The sequence below is a fragment of the Nerophis ophidion genome, linkage group LG18 (assembly GCF_033978795.1).
Source record: "Nerophis ophidion isolate RoL-2023_Sa linkage group LG18, RoL_Noph_v1.0, whole genome shotgun sequence".
Taxonomy (NCBI): domain Eukaryota; kingdom Metazoa; phylum Chordata; class Actinopteri; order Syngnathiformes; family Syngnathidae; genus Nerophis; species Nerophis ophidion.
Window position 1 is genome coordinate 44,448,058 of NC_084628.1, and position 21,495 is coordinate 44,469,552.

The following is a 21,495-nucleotide window of genomic DNA, read 5'->3' on the forward strand; positions in this document are numbered from 1 at the left end:
CAGCACTAATTTGGACACAATTACTTGATGACGAGCACGGCCTTGACCAACTTTTAGTGAACCTCCTTGAGATAAGGGCTCTTCTAAACGGACGTCAGTGTGACGTGTGAAGCGCAGATTAAGGCGAGCGAGGTTGTTGGGTTTGGAAAAACAAAAGTAAGCAGATTGTGCAAGTAGGAGGAGGACTGGGGGTGTGGGGGGGGGGGGGGGGGGTTGACATCCTCTGGACATCCTCTTCTCAGCACTTCCTCTCCTCAGTTGCACAACAGCAGAGGTCATTCTCCCGCATACACCCTTCCTCACTGCAAGGCATCCTAACATGACTTTGTGGCTCCTTTTGGCCGTGGTCCTCACAACGGGGGGGACCGGGAGCCCCTCTGGGACCGTCCTGCCCGAGGACTCCAATACCACCGCTCATCCCAACAGTCTGATGGAGAACGTTTGGAAGGTAAGACCTCTGAGGAACGCTCGCAGGTGAGAGAGAGAGTAGACGAGTCACAATGTGGAGGTGAGACAAAATGTTATTGTCTTTGTTGCAGTCGTGTTGACATGAAGGCCTTCTTTCAGTCTGTACAGAGCCCACACAAGCCTTACTTCAGTCTGTACAGAGCCCACACAAGCCTTACTTCAGTCTGTACAGAGCCCACACAAGCCTTACTTCAGTCTGTACAGAGCCCACACAAGCCTTACTTCAGTCTGTACAGAGCCCACACAAGCCTTACTTCAGTCTGTACAGAGCCCACACAAGCCTTACTTCAGTCTGTACTGAGCCCACACAAGCCTTACTTCAGTCTGTACAGAGCCCACACAAGCCTTACTTCAGTCTGTACTGAGCCCACACAAGCCTTACTTCAGTCTGTACAGAGCCCACACAAGCCTTACTTCAGTCTGTACTGAGCCCACACAAGCCTTACTTCAGTCTGTACAGAGCCCACACAAGCCTTACTTCAGTCTGTACAGAGCCCACACAAGCCTTACTTCAGTCTGTACTGAGCCCACACAAGCCTTACTTCAGTCTGTACAGAGCCCACACAAGCCTTACTTCAGTCTGTACTGAGCCCACACAAGCCTTACTTCAGTCTGTACAGAGCCCACACAAGCCTTACTTCAGTCTGTACTGAGCCCACACAAGCCTTACTTCAGTCTGTACTGAGCCCACACAAGCCTTACTTCAGTCTGTACTGAGCCCACACAAGCCTTACTTCAGTCTGTACAGAGCCCACACAAGCCTTACTTCAGTCTGTACAGAGCCCACACAAGCCTTCTTTCAGTCTGTACAGAGCCCACACAAGCCTTACTTCAGTCTGTACAGAGCCCACACAAGCCTTCTTTCAGTCTGTACAGAGCCCACACAAGCCTTCTTTCAGTCTGTACAGAGCCCACACAAGCCTTCTTTCAGTCTGTACAGAGCCCACACAAGCCTTCTTTCAGTCTGTACAGAGCCCACACAAGCCTTCCTTCAGTCTGTACAGAGCCCACACAAGCCTTCCTTTAGTCTGTACAGAGCCCACACAAGCCTTCCTTCAGCCTGTACAGAGCCCACACAAGCCTTCCTTTAGTCTGTACAGAGCCCACACAAGCCTTCCTTCAGTCTGTACAGAGCCCACACAAGCCTTATTTCAGTCTGTACAGAGCCCACACAAGCCTTACTTCAGTCTGTACTGAGCCCACACAAGCCTTACTTCAGTCTGTACAGAGCCCACACAAGCCTTACTTCAGTCTGTACTGAGCCCACACAAGCCTTACTTCAGTCTGTACTGAGCCCACACAAGCCTTACTTCAGTCTGTACTGAGCCCACACAAGCCTTACTTCAGTCTGTACAGAGCCCACACAAGCCTTACTTCAGTCTGTACAGAGCCCACACAAGCCTTCTTTCAGTCTGTACAGAGCCCACACAAGCCTTACTTCAGTCTGTACAGAGCCCACACAAGCCTTCTTTCAGTCTGTACAGAGCCCACACAAGCCTTCTTTCAGTCTGTACAGAGCCCACACAAGCCTTCTTTCAGTCTGTACAGAGCCCACACAAGCCTTCTTTCAGTCTGTACAGAGCCCACACAAGCCTTCCTTCAGTCTGTACAGAGCCCACACAAGCCTTCCTTTAGTCTGTACAGAGCCCACACAAGCCTTCCTTCAGCCTGTACAGAGCCCACACAAGCCTTCCTTTAGTCTGTACAGAGCCCACACAAGCCTTCCTTCAGTCTGTACAGAGCCCACACAAGCCTTATTTCAGTCTGTACAGAGCCCACACACGTCTTCCTTCAGTCTGTACAGAGCCCACACAAGCCTTATTTCAGTCTGTACAGAGCCCACACACGTCTTCCTTCAGTCTGTACAGAGCCCACACAAGCCTTCCTTTAGTCTGTACAGAGCCCACACAAGCCTTATTTCAGTCTGTACAGAGCCCACACACGTCTTCCTTCAGTCTGTACAGAGCCCACACAAGCCTTCCTTTAGTCTGTACAGAGCCCACACAAGCCCTGCAAAAACACTCAAAATGCTGAACCACACTTTCTTCCCTAATTATTTCAACAATAAATGATCACTGGACTAATTCCAATAAACCTTTTTTCATCCTTATAGAAAATGTTACTTTTATAATTATATACTTTCATTTTGTTATTGCGGTATTTTTTTGCTATTTTAATAACCAAATTAAAAAGTACTCATCGACTTTTTAAATTGTATTATTTAATTAACTTATATGAAATATTTATAATGTACATTATATATAATTTAACTATAACTATTTTAACATCATTACATTTGATTATTTTTTCATTTTCTTTATGATTGCGAAGATTTAAAAAAAAAATGCTGTTCTACTGTCACGTACAGTACAGTACAGTACAGGCCAAAAGTTTAGACACACCTTTTTATTCAATCTTTATTTTCATGACTATTCACATTGTAGATTGTCACATCAAAACTGTGAATGAACACATGTGGAGTTATGTACTTAACAGAAAAAGTATCCTTTATATTCTAGTTTCTTCAAAATAGCCACCCTTTGCTCTGATTACTGCTTTGCACACTCTTGGCATTCTCTCCAAGAGCTTCAAGCACACCTGTGAAGTGAAAAGCATTTCAGGTGACTACCTCTTGAAGCTCATGGAGAGAATGCCAAGAGTGTGCAAAGCAGTAATCAGAGCAAAGGGTGGGTATTTTGAAGAAACTAGAATATAAAACATGTTTTCAGTTATTTCACCTTTTTTGTTAAGTACATAACTCCACATGTGTTCATTCATAGTTTAGATGTGACAATCTACAATGTAAATAGTCATGAAAATAAAGAAAACACATTGAATGAGAAGGTGTGTCCAAACTTTTGGCCTGTACTGTATGTTTTAGGATATTTCTTGAAATTTCTAGTTTCTTCAAAATAGCCACCCTTTGCTCTGATTACTGCTTTGCACACTCTTGGCATTCTCTCCATGAGCTTCAAGAGGTAGTCACCTGGAATGTTGGGTTTTTTTTAAATATGAAATGTAAAACATCATTATGTTAGTTTGCCATCATTGTGTAGCAAGTTTAGATTTTTATGGGATTGTTATTGTTTTGCACACAGTACAGACCAAAAGTTTGGACACACCTTCTCCTCATTCAATCTTTATTTTCATGACTATTTACATTGTAGATTGTCACATTAAAACTGTTAATGCACACATGTGGAGTTATGTACTTAACAAAAAAAAAAGGTGAAATAACTGAAAACATGTTTTATGTTCAAGTTTCTTCAAAATAGCCACCCTTTGCTCTGATTACTGCTTTGCACACTCTTGGCATTCTCTCCATGAGCTTCAAGAGGTAGTCACCTGGAATGCTTTTCACTTCACAGGTGTCATAGTTTTGATGTGACAAACTACAAGGTAAATAGTCATGAAAATAGAGAAAAGACATTGAAATGAGGTGTTTGGCCTCTACTGTACGTAGATGAATTATGAATATTAATGAAGTAACCAAAATTGGCTTCCGATGATTTTCTGCCTAACCAGCATTTTTTGGATGCTGTTTTCTAACGATTCTAAAAAATGTACGGTACTACAATAAATGTGATTTCCCAGAGGAAGCTGGACAAAGGGAGACGATCCATCTTGCTCTCCACATAATTAAATGACTAAAAGTGACTTGAAGGAAATACATACTGTCATACTCAACAAGTCCACAAAATGTTAAGAAAGTTCTCAGCTCTTCCACTTGCTCTTCTTAGCAGGAAGTTGGCCTGTAGCCTCCAAGTATTTGTGGATGAGATCTTCCTGGGTGCTTGGCAGGCAGGGCTGATATCTGCTGTATTCCATGGTGTACTCGCCTTTCCCCTGATTACACACAACACACACACACGCACACACACACACACGCACACACACACACACAAACCATTCAATAAGATGGAGGAAATATGTTTTTTTATTGCAAGACTAGAAAGAGCACCATCCTCTTTCACTTGCAGACGACACATGAATAGTTGATTATTTATTGGAGCGGCATAGCTCGGTTGGTAGAGTGGCCGTGCCAGCAACTTGAGAGTTGCAGGTTTGATTCCCACTTGTGCCATCCTAGTCACTGCCGTTGTGTCCTTGGGCAAGACACTTTACCCACCTGCTCCCAGTGCCACCCACACTGCTTTAAATGTAACTTAGATATTGGGTTTCACTATGTAAAGCGCTTTGAGTCACTTGAGAAAAGCGCTATTTAAATATAATTCACTAATTTCAGCAACTCTTTAGGTAATAATTTGTATTATGTACAATCATGGTATGTATTCATTCATGTACATGTTGCTGTAAAATTAATACATTTAAAAAAACACAAATGCCACTCAGTTTAAAACTTAAAGGCGAACTTTTTGTTGGAATTGTGAGACAAGAACACATTATTTTTTATTTTTTATGCCTTCTAATATGGCTGGGCGATATTGCTTTTTATTAATATCTGGATATTTTTAGGCCATGTGACCATACAGCATATATATCTAGATATTTTACTTTAGCCTTGAATGAAGACTTGATGCATATAATGACAGCAGTATGATGATTCTATGTGTCTACATTCAAACATTCTTCTTCATACTGCATTCATATATGCTACTTTTAAACTTTCATGCAGAGAGGGAAATCACAACTAAAAGTGTATTTATGAAACAGTTATTAAGCAGTGGCACAAACATTCATGTCATTTCCAAAACAGAAAGTGCAAGATTGTCAGAGACATTTTAAAACAAGCTATGAGTGCACTTTTGTGCATGATGTCACTAAGATGACATATCAAAACAACACTAAATGAAAGTGCACTTTTTGTACAGAACACCACTACAATAGTTTAAAACAAATAAAGTGCACTTTTGTGCATGATGTCACACAAGATATTTCAATAAGTGTCAAATAAAAATGAGCTGCATAATAGGAAATCAAATAGTGTATGTCCTTCGCTATGTGGTAGGTTCCTGCAAACGTTATCTCCTTATGTTGTTCTATTTTTTTCATACAATGTTGATGTGGAAATGGTTGCGTCGGCATTTAGTTGGTGTGGCACCGAACGGAGATGTTGACATGCAGAGTTTCAAGCACTTTTCATTCTCTAGCAGGTGACTTTTCAAATGATGCAACAAATTAGCAGTAATTTTACTTTTTGTAGCAACACTTTTGCCGCATACTTAACAAATTACGCCAGACGATGGACCCCCTGCTGTTTTACTCGGCAATTAATTCTTCCTTCATTTGTAACCGGATTGGCACCTTCCCTCTCTTGTATTACCAATCGCATGAATGAACTTTCATAAATTGATGTACATGGACCCGACTTAAACAAGTTGAAAAACGTATTCAGGTGTTACAACTACCGTATTTTTCAGACTATAAGTCACATTTTTTTATTGTTTGGCCAGGGGTGCGACTTATACTCAGGAGCGACTTATGTGTGAAATTATTAACACATTACCGTAAAATATCAAATAATATTATTTATCTCATTCACATGACAGACTAGACGTAAAAGATTTCATGGGATTTATGGATTAGGAGTGAGAGATAGTTTGGTAAAGGTATAGCATGTTCTATATGTTATAGTTATTTGAATGACTCTTACCATAATATGTTAGGTTAACATAGCAGTTGCTTATTTATGCCTCATATAACCTACACTTATTCAGCCTGTTCTTCACTATTCTTTATTTATTTGAAATTGCCTTTCAAATGTCTATTCTTGCTGTTGGATTTTATCAAATAAATTTCCCCCAAAAATGCGACTTATACTCCAGTGCGACTTATATATGTTTTAATCCTTCTTTATTATGCATTTTTGGCAGGTGCGACTTATACTCCGAAAAATACGGTACTTAGCCTTATGATTTTAAAGCAAGTTATCCATCAAATTCTACACTGTAAACATGATCAAATATATATATATTTAAAAACACCTCGGTCTTCAGAATCCTACCATTAGAAAAAAACTGTGGTACCATTTTCCATGTATTTTATGTATTATTATACATTAAATATCATCCATCCATCCATTTTTTACCGCTTATTCCCTGTGGAGTCGCGGGGGTTGCTGGTGCCTATCTCAGCTACAATCGAGCGGAAGGCGGGGTACACCCTGGACAAGTCGCTCTCTCATCGCAGGGCACATAAATATCAAAAAATATTTTTATGTATAAAATAAATGTATCTATTTTCTTATGTTTTTATGTGTTATTATGAACTTGCACTAAATTAGTTTTGCTTACAATTTCGTTGACATTAAAGACAAATTCTATTCTATCTATTCCATTTACAGTAATACTCTGTGAAAAGAGCAATTATATTTTTTCTGCAAAAAAAACTGGCAGCTCAATCACCAGAATTTTACAGTAAAATAGAGTGTGACCATTTTACTGTACTGTACACAGAAGGCTGATTAAGGTCTGCATTACCTATAACACACCATTTGATCTTTATAGAATGAGTTTCACTTTATTTAGCTTTTATTTGACATTGATCTGGTAACATGGTAATATTCTGCCCTTTTTTTGACTGCAAAATCCACAGATTTTTTTTTTCTTCCATTGGAGGTCAAATATACATTTACTAATCAGATGCATAGGTAATCGTGTGACGATATCATGCGGCTAATCTTTATGCATAAACTGTATTTTATTTAGGCCTTTATTATTGTTAAAAGCGGCCGGCCAAAACTGCAATGTGGCCCTCAATGAAAAGGAGTTTGACACCCCTGTTTTAGATGGATCATCCTCCGTATATTCAGGCTCAAAAATATATGTTTCTGGATCATCATTTGTCCCAAAATTAGTTGATGTTGTCTCTCATGAAGTCTGCCATCATTAGTTAGTTATAGTTGTTATTGTCTCCGATGCGAAATTAACGCGCTACCGCAACACTTAAAATGAACAAAATCAGTAAATATTACAAATGATACCTGGTACTGTATTGCATGTATACTTAAAGCACCTAGAAAAAACTTGTTTTTAGAGCGCTTTATAGGCGCTGTAGATCAAATACCCACCTCACTGTAAGCCACTTCTTGCTAGCTTTTACTCCCAATTTTAGAATGCATAAAAACATGTTCTTGTCTCAGATCGGGATTGTGTTTGATAGGCAAAATTCCCCAAAAAGTGCAGTTTCCCTTTAAAGAGTGCATACCAACAAAAGGCTGAATAAGGTCTGCATTACCTTTTAACACACTGTGTGATCTTTATAGAACAAGTTTTACTTTATTTAGCTTTTATTATACATTGATGGCATGATAGCTGTATGACATTAAAAATGTAATGTTGCTAAAAGTGCTATAATGGCAACAGTTTGAGTCTGGTGGTTGTAATGCGTGTTCTTACTTCAGTACAGGAGCGTAGTTCTGTGGCGTAGCCAAACATGTCGTTTAGTGGAACCTGGAGAAGAAAGCATGAAGAAATGAGTCTAACGTGACCACAATGGAGGTGTTGTGAAGCTCGACTCACTTCGGCGTACAAGGTGAAATATCCTTCAGCACCGTCCTGCCCGGTGATGGTGCCATGGCGACGGTTCACGCCCGCAATAACCGCGCCCTGGAAGTCCTGAGGGGCCACAATTTCTACCGACATGATGGGCTCCAGGATGGTGGCGTTGGCCTTTTCCATAGCTGGAGGGATGACATTTGTGTATCGATCAATATTTACTTATATAGCCCTAAATCACCAGTGTCTCAAAGGGCTGCACAAGCCACAACCGCATCCTCGGCTCAGATCCCACATCAGGGCAAGGAAAAACTCAACCCAATGGGATAACAATGAGAAACCTTGGAGAGGACCGTAAATGTGGGGAGCCCCCTGCCATTCCATAGTAGATCTAACATAATAGTGTGAGAGTCCAGTCCATAGTGGATCTAACATTGCAGTCCATAGTGGATCTAGTTAATAGTGTGAGAGTCCAGTCCATAGTGGATCTAACATAATAGTGAAAGTCCAGTCCATGGTGGATCTAACATAATACTGTGAGAGTCCAGTCCATAGTGGATCTAACATAATAGTATGAGAGTCCAGTCCATAGTGGATCTAACATAATAGTATGAGAGTCCAGTCCATAGTGGGTCTAACATAATAGTGTGAGAGTCCAGTCCATAGTGGATCTAACATAATAGTGAGAGTCCAGTCCATAGTGGATCTAACATAATAGTGTGAGAGTCCAGTACATAGTAGATCTAACATAATAGTGTGAGAGTCCAGTCCATAGTGGATCTAACATAATAGTGAGAGTCCAGTCCATAGTGGATCTAACATAATAGTGTGAGAGTCCAGTCCATAGTGGATCTAACATAATAGTGAGAGTCCAGTCCATAGTGGATCTAACATAATAGTGTGAGAGTCCAGTCCATAGTGGATCTAACATAATAGTGAGAGTCCAGTCCATAGTGGATCTAACATAATAGTGAGAGTCCAGTCCATAGTGGATCTAACATAATAGTGTGAGAGTCCAGTCTACAGTGGGGCCAGCAGGAGACCGTCTCGAGCCCACATAATTTGGGAATGCTGCCATTACTAAGTAGAAAAAAGGATGGCAGTTTCCATTTGGACTGAGAATGAGCTTCACCTTGCTTTAGTGCGCCCTCTCCTGCACGAATGAAGGAGATCTCGTTGGAGTCCACCATGTGATTTGCCCCATCTTCCAGGACGAATCGGACTCCTGAGATCTTGTGGCCGCTCAGAGGTCCTTTCTCGCACGCCTCCCTGAAGCCCTGAGGACAAACGCAGAAAGAAGAAGATGAGGACGACCAGCTGAATCCTGCCTGAAACTGAAACTAGACAAGGCAAACCTTTTCTACAGCCGGAATAAACTGCTTGGGGACATTGGTTCCCATAGTCTGGTCATCAAACTCCACCTTGGTGTTATCTTCTGACTCCAGAGGCTCAAGAACGCCAATAACTTTACCGTATTGACCAGAACCTCCACTCTGTTTCTTGTGAGTGAAGTTAAACCTATAAAAGTACAAACATAACATTTTACAGAGAGAACTACTCAAACTAAACACTATATCAGGGGTCGGCAACACGAAATGTTGAAAGAACCATATTGGACCAATAATACAAAAAAAACAAATCTGACTGGAGCCGCAAAAAATGAAAAAGCAACACATGATGTAAGTTTCTATTAGCCTACTATCAAAATGACTGTGTCGCAGGCAGAAAGCAAATCTTTGTTGACAGAAATGTTGAAATGTAATATTTATTCTACACATTAGCAACCATTAGTAAATCAGAGACTACTCAGAAGCTGAGATAAATCCTGGAAATGAGTAGCTCAGAATGGCCAAAGGTATAGATGTGTGTCCAAGTTAAAGGAAATGACACACTGTCTTCTCCTAATGGATTTATTACAATCTTTGCAAGCTGGGTAACGTTTGCTGTGGTCTGGAACAACATGGCACACAAACAACTATCTGAAATGCAGCCAATATTACATATAGTAAATGTGTCATGAGACAGGCAAAACTACATTTTATACAAAGAGGATAAAAGTAAAGGATATTAAATGAGGCATAATGATGCAAAACGTACATACAGCTAGCCTAAATAGCATGTTAGCATTGACTAGCTTGCAGTCATGCACTGACCAAATATGCCTGATTAGCACCCCAACAAGTCAATAACATCAACAAAGTGCACCTTTGTGCATTCACGCACAGTATAAAACTTTTGGTGGACAAAGTGAAACATGTAAACAAACTGTTGCGTCACAGTCCAGCTATGGTTTTGATTGATTGAAACATTTATTAGTAGATTGCACAGTACAGTAGATATTCCATACAATTGACCACTAAATGGTAACACCCCAATAAGTTTTTCAACTTGTTTAAGTCGGGGTCCAGTTAAGTGGTGAGTTCAAAACGGCCGAAATTAGTAGGACAAAACAATGTTCACCAAATCCTCATATTTAACAGTGGTAGGTCTACCAATTGGAAAGGTTTGTGTCATGTTTGTCCTCCAACAAAAAACATACTAAAACAAAAAAAATATTTTTCCTCCATCTTTTGTTTATTTTCAATCCATTTTCAAGGGAGACACTGGGACAGCACTAAAGAGCCACGGGTTCCCTGGTTTCCAGTGTGCATGGATGAGGGTGTGTGTTCCCTGGTTTCCAGTGTGCATGGATGAGAGTGTGTGTTCCCTGGTTTCCAGTGTGCATGGATGAGGGTGTGTGTTGCCTGGTTTCCAGTGTGCATGGATGAGGGTGTGTGTTCCCTGGTTTCCAGTGTGCATGGATGAGGGTGTGTGTTGCCTGGTTTCCAGTGTGCATGGATGAGGGTGTGTGTTGCCTGGTTTCCAGTGTGCATGGATGAGGGTGTGTGTTCCCTGGTTTCCAGTGTGCATGGATGAGGGTGTGTGTTCCCTGGTTTCCAGTGTGCATGGATGAGGGTGTGTGTTGCCTGGTTTCCAGTGTGCATGGATGAGGGTGTGTGTTGCCTGGTTTCCAGTGTGCATGGATGAGGGTGTGTGTTCCCTGGTTTCCAGTGTGCATGGATGAGGGTGTGTGTTCCCTGGTTTCCAGTGTGCATGGATGAGGGTGTGTGTTCCCTGGTTTCCAGTGTGCATGGATGAGGGTGTGTGTTCCCTGGTTTCCAGTGTGCATGGATGAGGGTGTGTGTTCCCTGGTTTCCAGTGTGCATGGATGAGGGTGTGTGTTGCCTGGTTTCCAGTGTGCATGGATGAGGGTGTGTGTTGCCTGGTTTCCAGTGTGCATGGATGAGGGTGCGTGTTCCCTGGTTTCCAGTGTGCATGGATGAGGGTGCGTGTTCCCTGGTTTCCAGTGTGCATGGATGAGGGTGCGTGTTCCCTGGTTTCCAGTGTGCATGGATGAGGGTGCGTGTTCCCTGGTTTCCAGTGTGCAAGGATGAGGGTGTGTGTTCCCTGGTTTCCAGTGTGCATGGATGAGGGTGTGTGTTCCCTGGTTTCCAGTGTGCATGGATGAGGGTGTGTGTTCCCTGGTTTCCAGTGTGCATGGATGAGGGTGTGTGTTCCCTGGTTTCCAGTGTGCATGGATGAGGGTGTGTGTTCCCTGGTTTCCAGTGTGCATGGATGAGGGTGTGTGTTCCCTGGTTTCCAGTGTGCATGGATGAGGGTGTGTGTTCCCTGGTTTCCAGTGTGCATGGATGAGGGTGTGTGTTCCCTGGTTTCCAGTGTGCATGGATGAGGGTGTGTGTTCCCTGGTTTCCAGTGTGCATGGATGAGGGTGTGTGTTCCCTGGTTTCCAGTGTGCATGGATGAGGGTGTGTGTTCCCTGGTTTCCAGTGTGCATGGATGAGGGTGTGTGTTGCCTGGTTTCCAGTGTGCATGGATGAGGGTGTGTGTTGCCTGGTTTCCAGTGTGCATGGATGAGGGTGTGTGTTGCCTGGTTTCCAGTGTGCATGGATGAGGGTTTGTGTTCCCTGGTTTCCAGTGTGCATGGATGAGGGTGTGTGTTCCCTGGTTTCCAGTGTGCATGGATGAGGGTGTGTGTTCCCTGGTTTCCAGTGTGCATGGATGAGGGTGTGTGTTCCCTGGTTTCCAGTGTGCATGGATGAGGGTGTGTGTTCCCTGGTTTCCAGTGTGCATGGATGAGGGTGTGTGTTCCCTGGTTTCCAGTGTGCATGGATGAGGGTGTGTGTTCCCTGGTTTCCAGTGTGCATGGATGAGGGTGTGTGTTCCCTGGTTTCCAGTGTGCATGGATGAGGGTGTGTGTTCCCTGGTTTCCAGTGTGCATGGATGAGGGTGTGTGTTCCCTGGTTTCCAGTGTGCATGGATGAGGGTGTGTGTTCCCTGGTTTCCAGTGTGCATGGATGAGGGTGTGTGTTCCCTGGTTTCCAGTGTGCATGGATGAGGGTGTGTGTTGCCTGGTTTCCAGTGTGCATGGATGAGGGTGTGTGTTGCCTGGTTTCCAGTGTGCATGGATGAGGGTTTGTGTTCCCTGGTTTCCAGTGTGCATGGATGAGGGTGTGTGTTCCCTGGTTTCCAGTGTGCATGGATGAGGGTGTGTGTTCCCTGGTTTCCAGTGTGCATGGATGAGGGTGTGTGTTCCCTGGTTTCCAGTGTGCATGGATGAGGGTGTGTGTTCCCTGGTTTCCAGTGTGCATGGATGAGGGTGTGTGTTGCCTGGTTTCCAGTGTGCATGGATGAGGGTGTGTGTTCCCTGGTTTCCAGTGTGCATGGATGAGGGTGTGTGTTCCCTGGTTTCCAGTGTGCATGGATGAGGGTGTGTGTTCCCTGGTTTCCAGTGTGCATGGATGAGGGTGTGTGTTCCCTGGTTTCCAGTGTGCATGGATGAGGGTGTGTGTTCCCTGGTTTCCAGTGTGCATGGATGAGGGTGTGTGTTCCCTGGTTTCCAGTGTGCATGGATGAGGGTGTGTGTTCCCTGGTTTCCAGTGTGCATGGATGAGGGTGTGTGTTCCCTGGTTTCCAGTGTGCATGGATGAGGGTGTGTGTTCCCTGGTTTCCAGTGTGCATGGATGAGGGTGTGTGTTGCCTGGTTTCCAGTGTGCATGGATGAGGGTGTGTGTTCCCTGGTTTCCAGTGTGCATGGATGAGGGTGTGTGTTCCCTGGTTTCCAGTGTGCATGGATGAGGGTGTGTGTTCCCTGGTTTCCAGTGTGCATGGATGAGGGTGTGTGTTCCCTGGTTTCCAGTGTGCATGGATGAGGGTGTGTGTTCCCTGGTTTCCAGTGTGCATGGATGAGGGTGTGTGTTCCCTGGTTTCCAGTGTGCATGGATGAGGGTGTGTGTTGCCTGGTTTCCAGTGTGCATGGATGAGGGTGTGTGTTCCCTGGTTTCCAGTGTGCATGGATGAGGGTGTGTGTTCCCTGGTTTCCAGTGTGCATGGATGAGGGTGTGTGTTCCCTGGTTTCCAGTGTGCATGGATGAGGGTGTGTGTTCCCTGGTTTCCAGTGTGCATGGATGAGGGTGTGTGTTCCCTGGTTTCCAGTGTGCATGGATGAGGGTGTGTGTTGCCTGGTTTCCAGTGTGCATGGATGAGGGTGTGTGTTCCCTGGTTTCCAGTGTGCATGGATGAGGGTGTGTGTTCCCTGGTTTCCAGTGTGCATGGATGAGGGTGTGTGTTCCCTGGTTTCCAGTGTGCATGGATGAGGGTGTGTGTTCCCTGGTTTCCAGTGTGCATGGATGAGGGTGTGTGTTGCTGAGGCCGACCTGGACATCCTCTGGACTGGACCTGGTTTTAAGAACCCTTTAAACAATCTCATTTCATTGACAAACTGGTCTGGTGAAGATAATGTTTCCAAAGTGCTGCACAGCCATGTTAAAAACAATATTATGCTCCACCAATGACTGAATAAAACAAAAAACAAATACAAATAAAACCAATAAAAACAATATAAAAACAAATATGACCTGGGGATAGGTTGATTGGCAACACTAAATGGTCCCTAGTGTGTGAATGTGAGTGTGAATGTTGTCTGTCTATCTGTGTTGGCCCTGCGATGAGGTGGCGACTTGTCCAGGGTGTACCCCGCCTACCGCCCGATTGTAGCTGAGATAGGCGCCAGCGCCCCCCGCGACCCCAAAAGGGAATAAGCGGTAGAAAATGGATGGATTGATGGATTAAAAACTATTTTAAAGGGTAAAATCAATTAAAACAGTAAAATAGAAATCAAAGTGTATAAAAAACACAGAGGACAACAGAGGACCACACAACTCACGTAGTGTTAAAAGCCAAAGAATAAAAGTGGGTCTTAAGACGAGACTTAAAACACTCCACTGTGGAAGCAGTTTGAACATGGAGGGGCAGAGTGTTCCAGAGCTTAGGGCCGACCACAGAGAAGGTCCTGTCTCCCCTGGTCTTAAGTCTGGTCTTGGGCACCACGAGCTGGAACTGGATTTCGGACCTCAGAGCGCGCGCAGGAATGTAAATTTGAATGAGGTCCGAGATATATTGAGGTGCCAGTCCATGTAAAGATTAAAAAACAAACAGCAATGTTTTAAAATCAATTCTAAAATGAACAGGGAGCCAGTGCAAACTCTGAAGAATTGGGGTTATATGCTGGCGTTTCCTGGCCCCTGTTAAAAGTCCTGCTGCCGCGTTCTGGACTAACTGCAACCGGGAGAGAGCTTTTTGGCAAATGCCAGCATAAAGTGCATTGCAGTAGTCCAGGCCACTTGAAATAAAAGCATGCACCACTTGTTCAAAAAGGTTAAAAGATAAAAACGGTTTAACCTTTACTAAAAGATGAAGGTGATAAAAACACGATTTTAAAACGCCATTGACTTGTTTGTCTAGTTTAAAATGGCTGTCTATAGTGACGCCAAGGCTGGTGACTTTGGGACGCACTTCATTTTGCAATGGTCCCAAGTCAGTGAGGGCCGGACCAAAAACTAAAATTTCCGTTTTTCCCTCATTCATTATTAAAAAATTCTGGGCTAACCAAGCCTTGACGTGGCATAGACAGTTAAGAAGGGTGTCAGGGGGCAGTGGCTTTTTGAAATCGGCATATAAATAATAATAATAATTAATTCAAAAACGGGTTGCTGACCCCCCGCTCTATATGATCACAATTAGTCCTCCCCAGCTGGTGTCTTGTACAAAATGGGACATTGTCTCTTTAAATGCGGGTGGTGCCTAACAGGCTGAAACAGGAAGTGGGCGGCTGCCTTCCTACTTGCACAAGGAACACTGACTGAGCAGGACAGGGTGTCACCTCAGCTCACCGCTTTCAGGCAAGACCCTAATTTACCTCCATTTTCTTTACATCATCCATCATTTTCTAAGATTAGTCTCCTCTACTTTGCGGAGCAATTGCCTCTTTAGCTATGTGTCTAAAGACAAACTAACCTGGGACAAGTCCTGCCCCCTTTACACCTGAGGGACCAAAGTCCAAGATGACTCTTGACTCATTCCTCCTCTCAATGTTCTTGTTATTTCCAGCCAACTGTGGTTGTGTTGGTGGCAGAAGAGGAAGTGATGGAGACTGGGGAGCTGAATCCAAGTCACTATCCTGCTCAGAGAGTGGCCAAGGTGGTCCAGCACTACTTCAACACCCGACATGGGTCTCCGTACAAAGTCTTCGCAGTGAAGAAGGTCTTCAGTGCTAACGCAGAGGTCAGCCAGAAGCAAACTCAATGATTGAACTTGTGGCCGACGGTGACCAAACACAAGTTTGCTCATTTCTTTCAGGAGGTTCCAGACTCGGGAAGAAAGTATCAACTGGAGCTTTCTATGAAGGAGATGGTGCACAATGTAAGAGCTGTTTACTGCTTACAACTTGCCTGCTTTTAGTGGATTTATTCGCACAATATAAACCGTACAAAAGGTAACATTGTTAAAATAAACAGAGACAAGAAATTAGTGATGAGAAATACGTAATAAGAAATACAGTGGTGGTCAAAAGTGTAGGTACACTTGTAAAGAAGATGATGTCATGGCTGTCTTGACTTTCCAATCATTTCTTATTTGTTTGTGATGTAGTGATTGGAGCACATACTTGTTGCTCACAACAAACATTCATCAAGTTTGCTTCTTTTATGAATTTATTATGTCTCTACTGAAAATGTGAGCAATCAAAAGTATACATACAGCAATGTTCATATTTGCTTACATGTCCCTTGGCAAGTTTACCTGCAATAAGGTGCTTTTGGTAGCCATCCACTTGATTGATTGAAACTTTTATTAATAGATAGTACAGTAGAGTACATATTCCATACAATTGACCACTAAATGGTAACACCCCAATAAGTTTTTCTACTTGTTTAAGTCGGGGTCCACGTTAATCAAGTCATGGTAATTCAAGCTTTTGCTTAAATTGTTTACCACAAAATTGCTGCGGTTCAGCTAAATGTGTTGCTTTTCTGACATGGACTTGTTTCTTCAGCATTGTCCACACATTTAAGTCAGGACTTTGGGAAGGCCATTCTAAAACCTTCATTCTAGCCTGATTCAGCCATTCCTTTACCACTTTTGAGGTGTGTTTGGGGTCATTGTCCTGTTGGGACACCCAACTGTGTCCAAGACCCAACCTCCCCCCTGATGTTTTTAGCTTGTCCTGAACAATTTGGAGGTGATCCTCCTTTTTCATTGTCCCATTTAAAGCACCAGCACAGTGCCCAGAGCATAATGCTACCACCACAATGCTTGACTGTAGGTCTGGTGTTCCTAGGATTGAAGGCCTCACCTTTTCTCCTCCAAACATATTGCTGGGTATTGTGGCCAAACAGCTCCATTTCTGTTTCATTTAACATCACATGGACAAAGATAATACCTTCTGGAGGAAAGTTCTGTTGTCAAACTCTAGACAGCCATGACATTATGTTCTTTACAAGTGTATGTAAACTTTTGACCATGTGCAGGTGAGAAAATAAACCCCAAAAGGGCTTATGCAAGGTTCTCAACTAAAGCAGTAAATTAACAAACAAAATTAGACAGTATGTAAAAAATAAAACAAGAACAAGTAGTCTACCTTGTGTGGATTGAGTCTAGGTGTGTGTATGTGTGTGTGAGAGAGGAAGTATAGGGCTACATTATAAGGTAGGAACAAATAGAGAATGTTGATTCATCAGGCTGGCGCTTAATCTATGTTTAAAGTTAGGAAGTGAAGATGAAGAGTTTGCAATACACAGGTGAGTATTCCAGAGTAAAAGACCTCTGTGTTTGATGAAAAACTGGCTAAGAGTGATACGGCCAATCAGTTTGTCTGCTATTATGATCATGAACTTGCGAACTGGTCTTATAATAATCTTTGAAAGGAGTAGGAAGTAGAAATGCGCGGTTTGCGGTCTCATCTGCGGAGTCCGCGGATGAACCACGGGTCGGGTGGGTGACATGACGAAAAAATAGATTTTAATTAGATTCGGGCGGGTGGCGGTTGAACCATCCGGAAATATTTGATATACATGGTTCTGGGATCGGTATCCTTTACCATTCAAAGAGCCATTTAAGACCCGTGTCGCAAAGCGAAGAAGACAAAAGGGGACGCTAATATTCTCTAGAATGACTGCCGGCAGTCACCCAGATAATAAGTATTAGGGCGTGCTATGAAGTCATTGGCTTTGTTGCCTTCTACAGCATTTAAGATCTACTTGTCAGTCCAGCAACATGTTGTGTGTGGCTTCCTCAAACCCACGCACACGACTGCAAGGCATACTGGGTGACACAGAGTACACTAATGGTTGTGATATAAACAATTTTAACACTCTTAGTAATATGCACCACGCTGTGAAGCCACACCAAACAAGATTGACAAACACATTTCGGGAGAACATCCTCCATGTAACATAACATAAATGCAACACAAAAAATAGCCAGAATCCTTTGTATCGATGACAATTCCTGAATATTTCAGGAAGTATCATGGATACAAAAGATTCTGGGTATTTATTGTGTTGCGTTTATGTTATATATAATTCACAATGACAATAAAGTTAATTCATTCATTCATTCCAGACCTTCGTATTCTGAGGCACATGCACTAACCCCTGGTCCCACCGTGCTGCCCGCATAATAAATAATTTGTTACTTAATATGCCTTTTGAAATCTCGGCTTTTTAAAAGTGTGGCACTGTGAGTACTAGAATGCCATTCTTGCTGTTGCATAATGCAGTACGGTTCAACCCCTCCAAACTACAACAATAATAACATTTTGTCCAATTAATACATGAAAAAACTGAGCAATACTAACTTTTGTAAGTCATTTAAAAAAACAAAACCGTTTTTGTATTGAAGTTGTGCAAGTGTAATCCATTCCAGTGAGTGTAATCACCTGACTTAAAGTTAAAAAGTTAAAGTAACAATGATTGTCTCACACACACACACACACACACACACACACACACACACACACACACACACACACACACACACACACTAGGTGTGGTAAATTATTCCCTATATTTGACCCATCACCCTTGATCACCCCCTGGGAGGTGAGGGGAGCAGTGGGCGGCAGCAGTGGCCACGCCTGGGACTCAATTTAGTAATTTATCCCCCAATTCCAACCCTGGATGCTGAGTGGCAAGCAGGGAGGTAATGGCTCCCATTTTTATAGTCTTTGGTATGACTCAGCCGTGGTTGAACTCCCAACCTACCACTATCTGGGCAGACACTGTAATGTATTAGGTGTCAATCATGACAGCCTGGAAAACAACGTTAAACCAATCTATGGTTCTCAGAAAACATGACCGACCAGATTTGACAAAAGGATTTGCATTAGTTTGTGTGTTTAACAGCCTGACTTACTTCTCCTGCAGACGACAGTGGCCTGCGCTGCAGAGGTCTTATTTCCCAGAAAAGAGGGGAGTGAGAGTTCACCACAGGTGCAGCTTTCATGTGAAGACATCTTGAAAATCAACACAAGCGCTCCAGAGGAGTCTTTGTACCAGCAGTACAAGTTGAATCAGAATCTGTCCGCTCACAACCTGCCTGGTATGACACTAATACAGCAGGCGCTATTTTGTGGACGATGACACCCACACAAGATATGCTCTTTCCCACCTCCTCAGACAGCTATGGCCACGTAGATGAGGACCAAGAGCCTTTCTGGCATCTCGGCATGGTCGCGTCAAGCTTCATCATGCTCAGCGAATCCAGCGAAAACACTTTATACAACATGGCACAAGTGGCCAACCTCACTCAGATGGTAGGTTCTTCTCCTGGATCACAATGTCATTCAAATAAATACACTGTGTGTGTGTGTGTGTGTGTGTGTTGCAGGCAAGTGAAAACGAGCAGCTGAAGTTTGACTATCACGTACTGCTACATGACATGGTGTCCCAGGTACTCACTCACCTTAGAGCACAGGTGTCAAAATTCCTGGCCCGAGGGCCACATCATAACAATAATGTGTGTTAACAAAATACTACACTTTTTTTTTATTTTTTTTTTTTACTAAATCCAGGAAAAAATGCGTATCTTCTAAACGTTATCTAATCTTGCCAAATATGACATTATTATATACCGTATTTTTCGGACTATAAGTCGCAGTTTTTTTCATATTTTGGCGGGGGTGCGACTTTTACTCAGGAGCGACTTATGTGTGAAATCATTAACACATTCTTGGTGTTGGGTTTTATCAAATAAATTACCGCCAAAAATGCGACTTATACTCCAGTGAGACGTGTATATATGTTTTTTTCCTTCTTTATTATGCATACCAACCTCGTCACGTCCGTTGTGTCCTGAGCAAGACACTTCACCCTTGCTCCTGATGGGTGCTGGTTGGCGCCTTGCATGGCAGCTCCCTCCATCAGTGTGTGAATGTGTGTGTGAATGGGTGAATGTGGAAGTAATGTCAAAGCGCTTTGAATACCTTGAAGGTAGAAAAGCGCTATACAAGTACAAACCATTTATTTATTTATTTATTTTCGGTGCAACTTATACTCCAAAAAATACGGTGGTGTATTACAAAAATATGTTAGTAAAGATAACAGTTTGTACATGAACGACTCTAAAAATGGAGTTTATAGGCAATAATGTAATAATAAGATGTGATTACTGGTACACATTTATATCAATGCTGTCAAATTATGGATTTTTTTTAAAAATATTTTTAGAGTATAATAAGTCTCTTATTGTTTTTAATAAGATTGTTATTCTGAAGCTAACCAATAATAAATCAAATATCATGTCTGTCGATCATGTTTTTGTTTGGCCATGTGCTGTTTGTCCTTTGGACTCTTTAAGTTCCTGTTTTTTTCCACTCCCTTGTCTGGTTTCCTTGGTTACTCTTTTTGTCCACCTGTCTCTGGTGGACAAAATGCCCGCTCACCTACTTCCTGAGCACTATTCAGAGGCAGTATTTAAGCTCGTCTTTGCCAGTCAGTCGCCCTGGCGTCATTGTGATCTTTTCTTGCTCTGTGCTGACTTGTTTCATGCCTTGCCATAGTTTCGTGCTTCATGCCATGCCAAGTAAGTTTTGTTTATGATTTATGTTCATGGTTTGTTTATGTGTTAGCTTTGTTCCTTAGCCTAAGTTGTGCCTCCACTGTGAGCCATTTTTGTTTGTATCTTTTTTTAGTTTAAATTAAATCATGTTTTTACCTAAATGCCATGTCCCGAGTAGTCCGTCTGCCTTCCTGGGGGAACGACCCCGCAGCAAGCTGCGACCCCCCCATCATGACATGAATTACTTCTTGAACAGGTGCGGTAGGAAACGGATGGATGGATTTAAATGCATGAGAATGTTTTATATTTTGCACATTATTTTTAGCACTGTGATTACCAGCGAAATTATTCATAATTATCGTGTTAAGCAATGTAAGCTAAGATTTATCTGAGAGCCAGATGCAGTCATCAAAAGAGCCACATCTGGCTCTAGAGCCATAGGTTCCCTACCCCTGTCCTAAGTGGTTCATCACAGGTTATGCATCATTTTAATTTATAAAAAAGCGGCCCTCAGAAGGCAGTAGTTACTGCGATGTGGCCCTCAATGGAAACCAGTTTGACACCCCTGGCTTAGAACATGCCACCTGATATCAGATCTAGTAATCAGTCACAAATCAACCCGTCACAGAAAAGCCCATCTTCTCAAAAGTGAGGTAAATATGATTTTTTTCAAGTTAGGTGCTCATCAAGAGGCTTTAAGTACACATATTACTGTTTGCAACATTAAATGTCAATGTCGCACAACCAGGAGCCATTTTTAAATGGGTAATGGAATAGAGTTGTGTTTTTTTGTTGCAGGAAATCATTCCCTGGAAGTTGGTGTTTACCTGGTCTCCATCAGCTGGCGTTAAAGTGCAAACGATGGAGAAAAGTCCTAATTGTCGTCACTGCAATGAACCCAAACCCTAAAACTGTTGACCTACAGTAAATGACAGATCTCTTATCCTGTGAGTGAAATGGCCAAATGATGGCTTCTTGCTGGGTTTTCAAACTGAGCCTGTCAATACTAAGCCACATTTACAATAAATAAACACATTCCACAGATTGTTGCCTGTGTTTCCTCACACTCAATAGACAGTTGGCCATGTGATCAGTGCACTGGCACAGGAGTTTAGAATGAAAGAAAATAGAGACAATCATTTATTTTCATATAACTGCTTCTACTCTTCCGCAGGGA

General features: G+C 42.7%; 2 protein-coding genes across 3 annotated transcripts in view; one reads left to right on the forward strand and one right to left on the reverse strand.

Moving 5' to 3' along the window:
• The first annotated feature begins 250 nt into the window (after positions 1-250).
• lxn (latexin) lies at positions 251-21,363 on the forward strand. Of its 2 annotated transcripts, none has more exons than XM_061878204.1 (7): positions 251-448; positions 15,372-15,545; positions 15,621-15,683; positions 18,686-18,860; positions 18,938-19,074; positions 19,149-19,211; positions 21,117-21,363. In XM_061878204.1, exons 1-7 carry the CDS (start codon positions 320-322, stop codon positions 21,225-21,227), a joined length of 852 nt encoding a protein of 283 aa, XP_061734188.1. In that variant the 5' UTR covers positions 251-319; the 3' UTR covers positions 21,228-21,363. The 2 variants fall into 2 exon arrangements, with proteins under 2 accessions (XP_061734188.1, XP_061734189.1); XM_061878205.1 differs by lacking the exon at positions 251-448 and adding an exon at positions 15,056-15,163.
• gfm1 (G elongation factor, mitochondrial 1) overlaps positions 2,860-21,495 on the reverse strand; it is a 38,331-nt gene continuing 19,695 nt past the window's right edge. The window contains exons 14-18 of the mRNA XM_061878203.1: positions 9,281-9,443; positions 9,058-9,202; positions 7,950-8,110; positions 7,827-7,880; positions 2,860-4,314 (exon numbers count right to left, since the gene is read on the reverse strand). Of these exons, the coding sequence (XP_061734187.1) occupies positions 4,183-4,314; positions 7,827-7,880; positions 7,950-8,110; positions 9,058-9,202; positions 9,281-9,443 (655 nt within the window). The 3' untranslated portion in view covers positions 2,860-4,182. The remainder of the gene's footprint in view (positions 4,315-7,826; positions 7,881-7,949; positions 8,111-9,057; positions 9,203-9,280; positions 9,444-21,495) is intronic.

Bases quoted from the DNA above. Each gene is read 5' to 3' on its own strand.
- lxn (XM_061878204.1), top strand. From the start codon at position 320: ATGACTTTGTGGCTCCTTTTGGCCGTGGTCCTCACAACGGGGGGGACC. The intron at 15,546-15,620 runs GTCAGCCAGAAG...CATTTCTTTCAG, and splicing joins TCTTCAGTGCTAACGCAGAG to GAGGTTCCAGACTCGGGAAG. The intron at 18,861-18,937 runs GTATGACACTAA...CCACCTCCTCAG, and splicing joins GTCCGCTCACAACCTGCCTG to ACAGCTATGGCCACGTAGAT.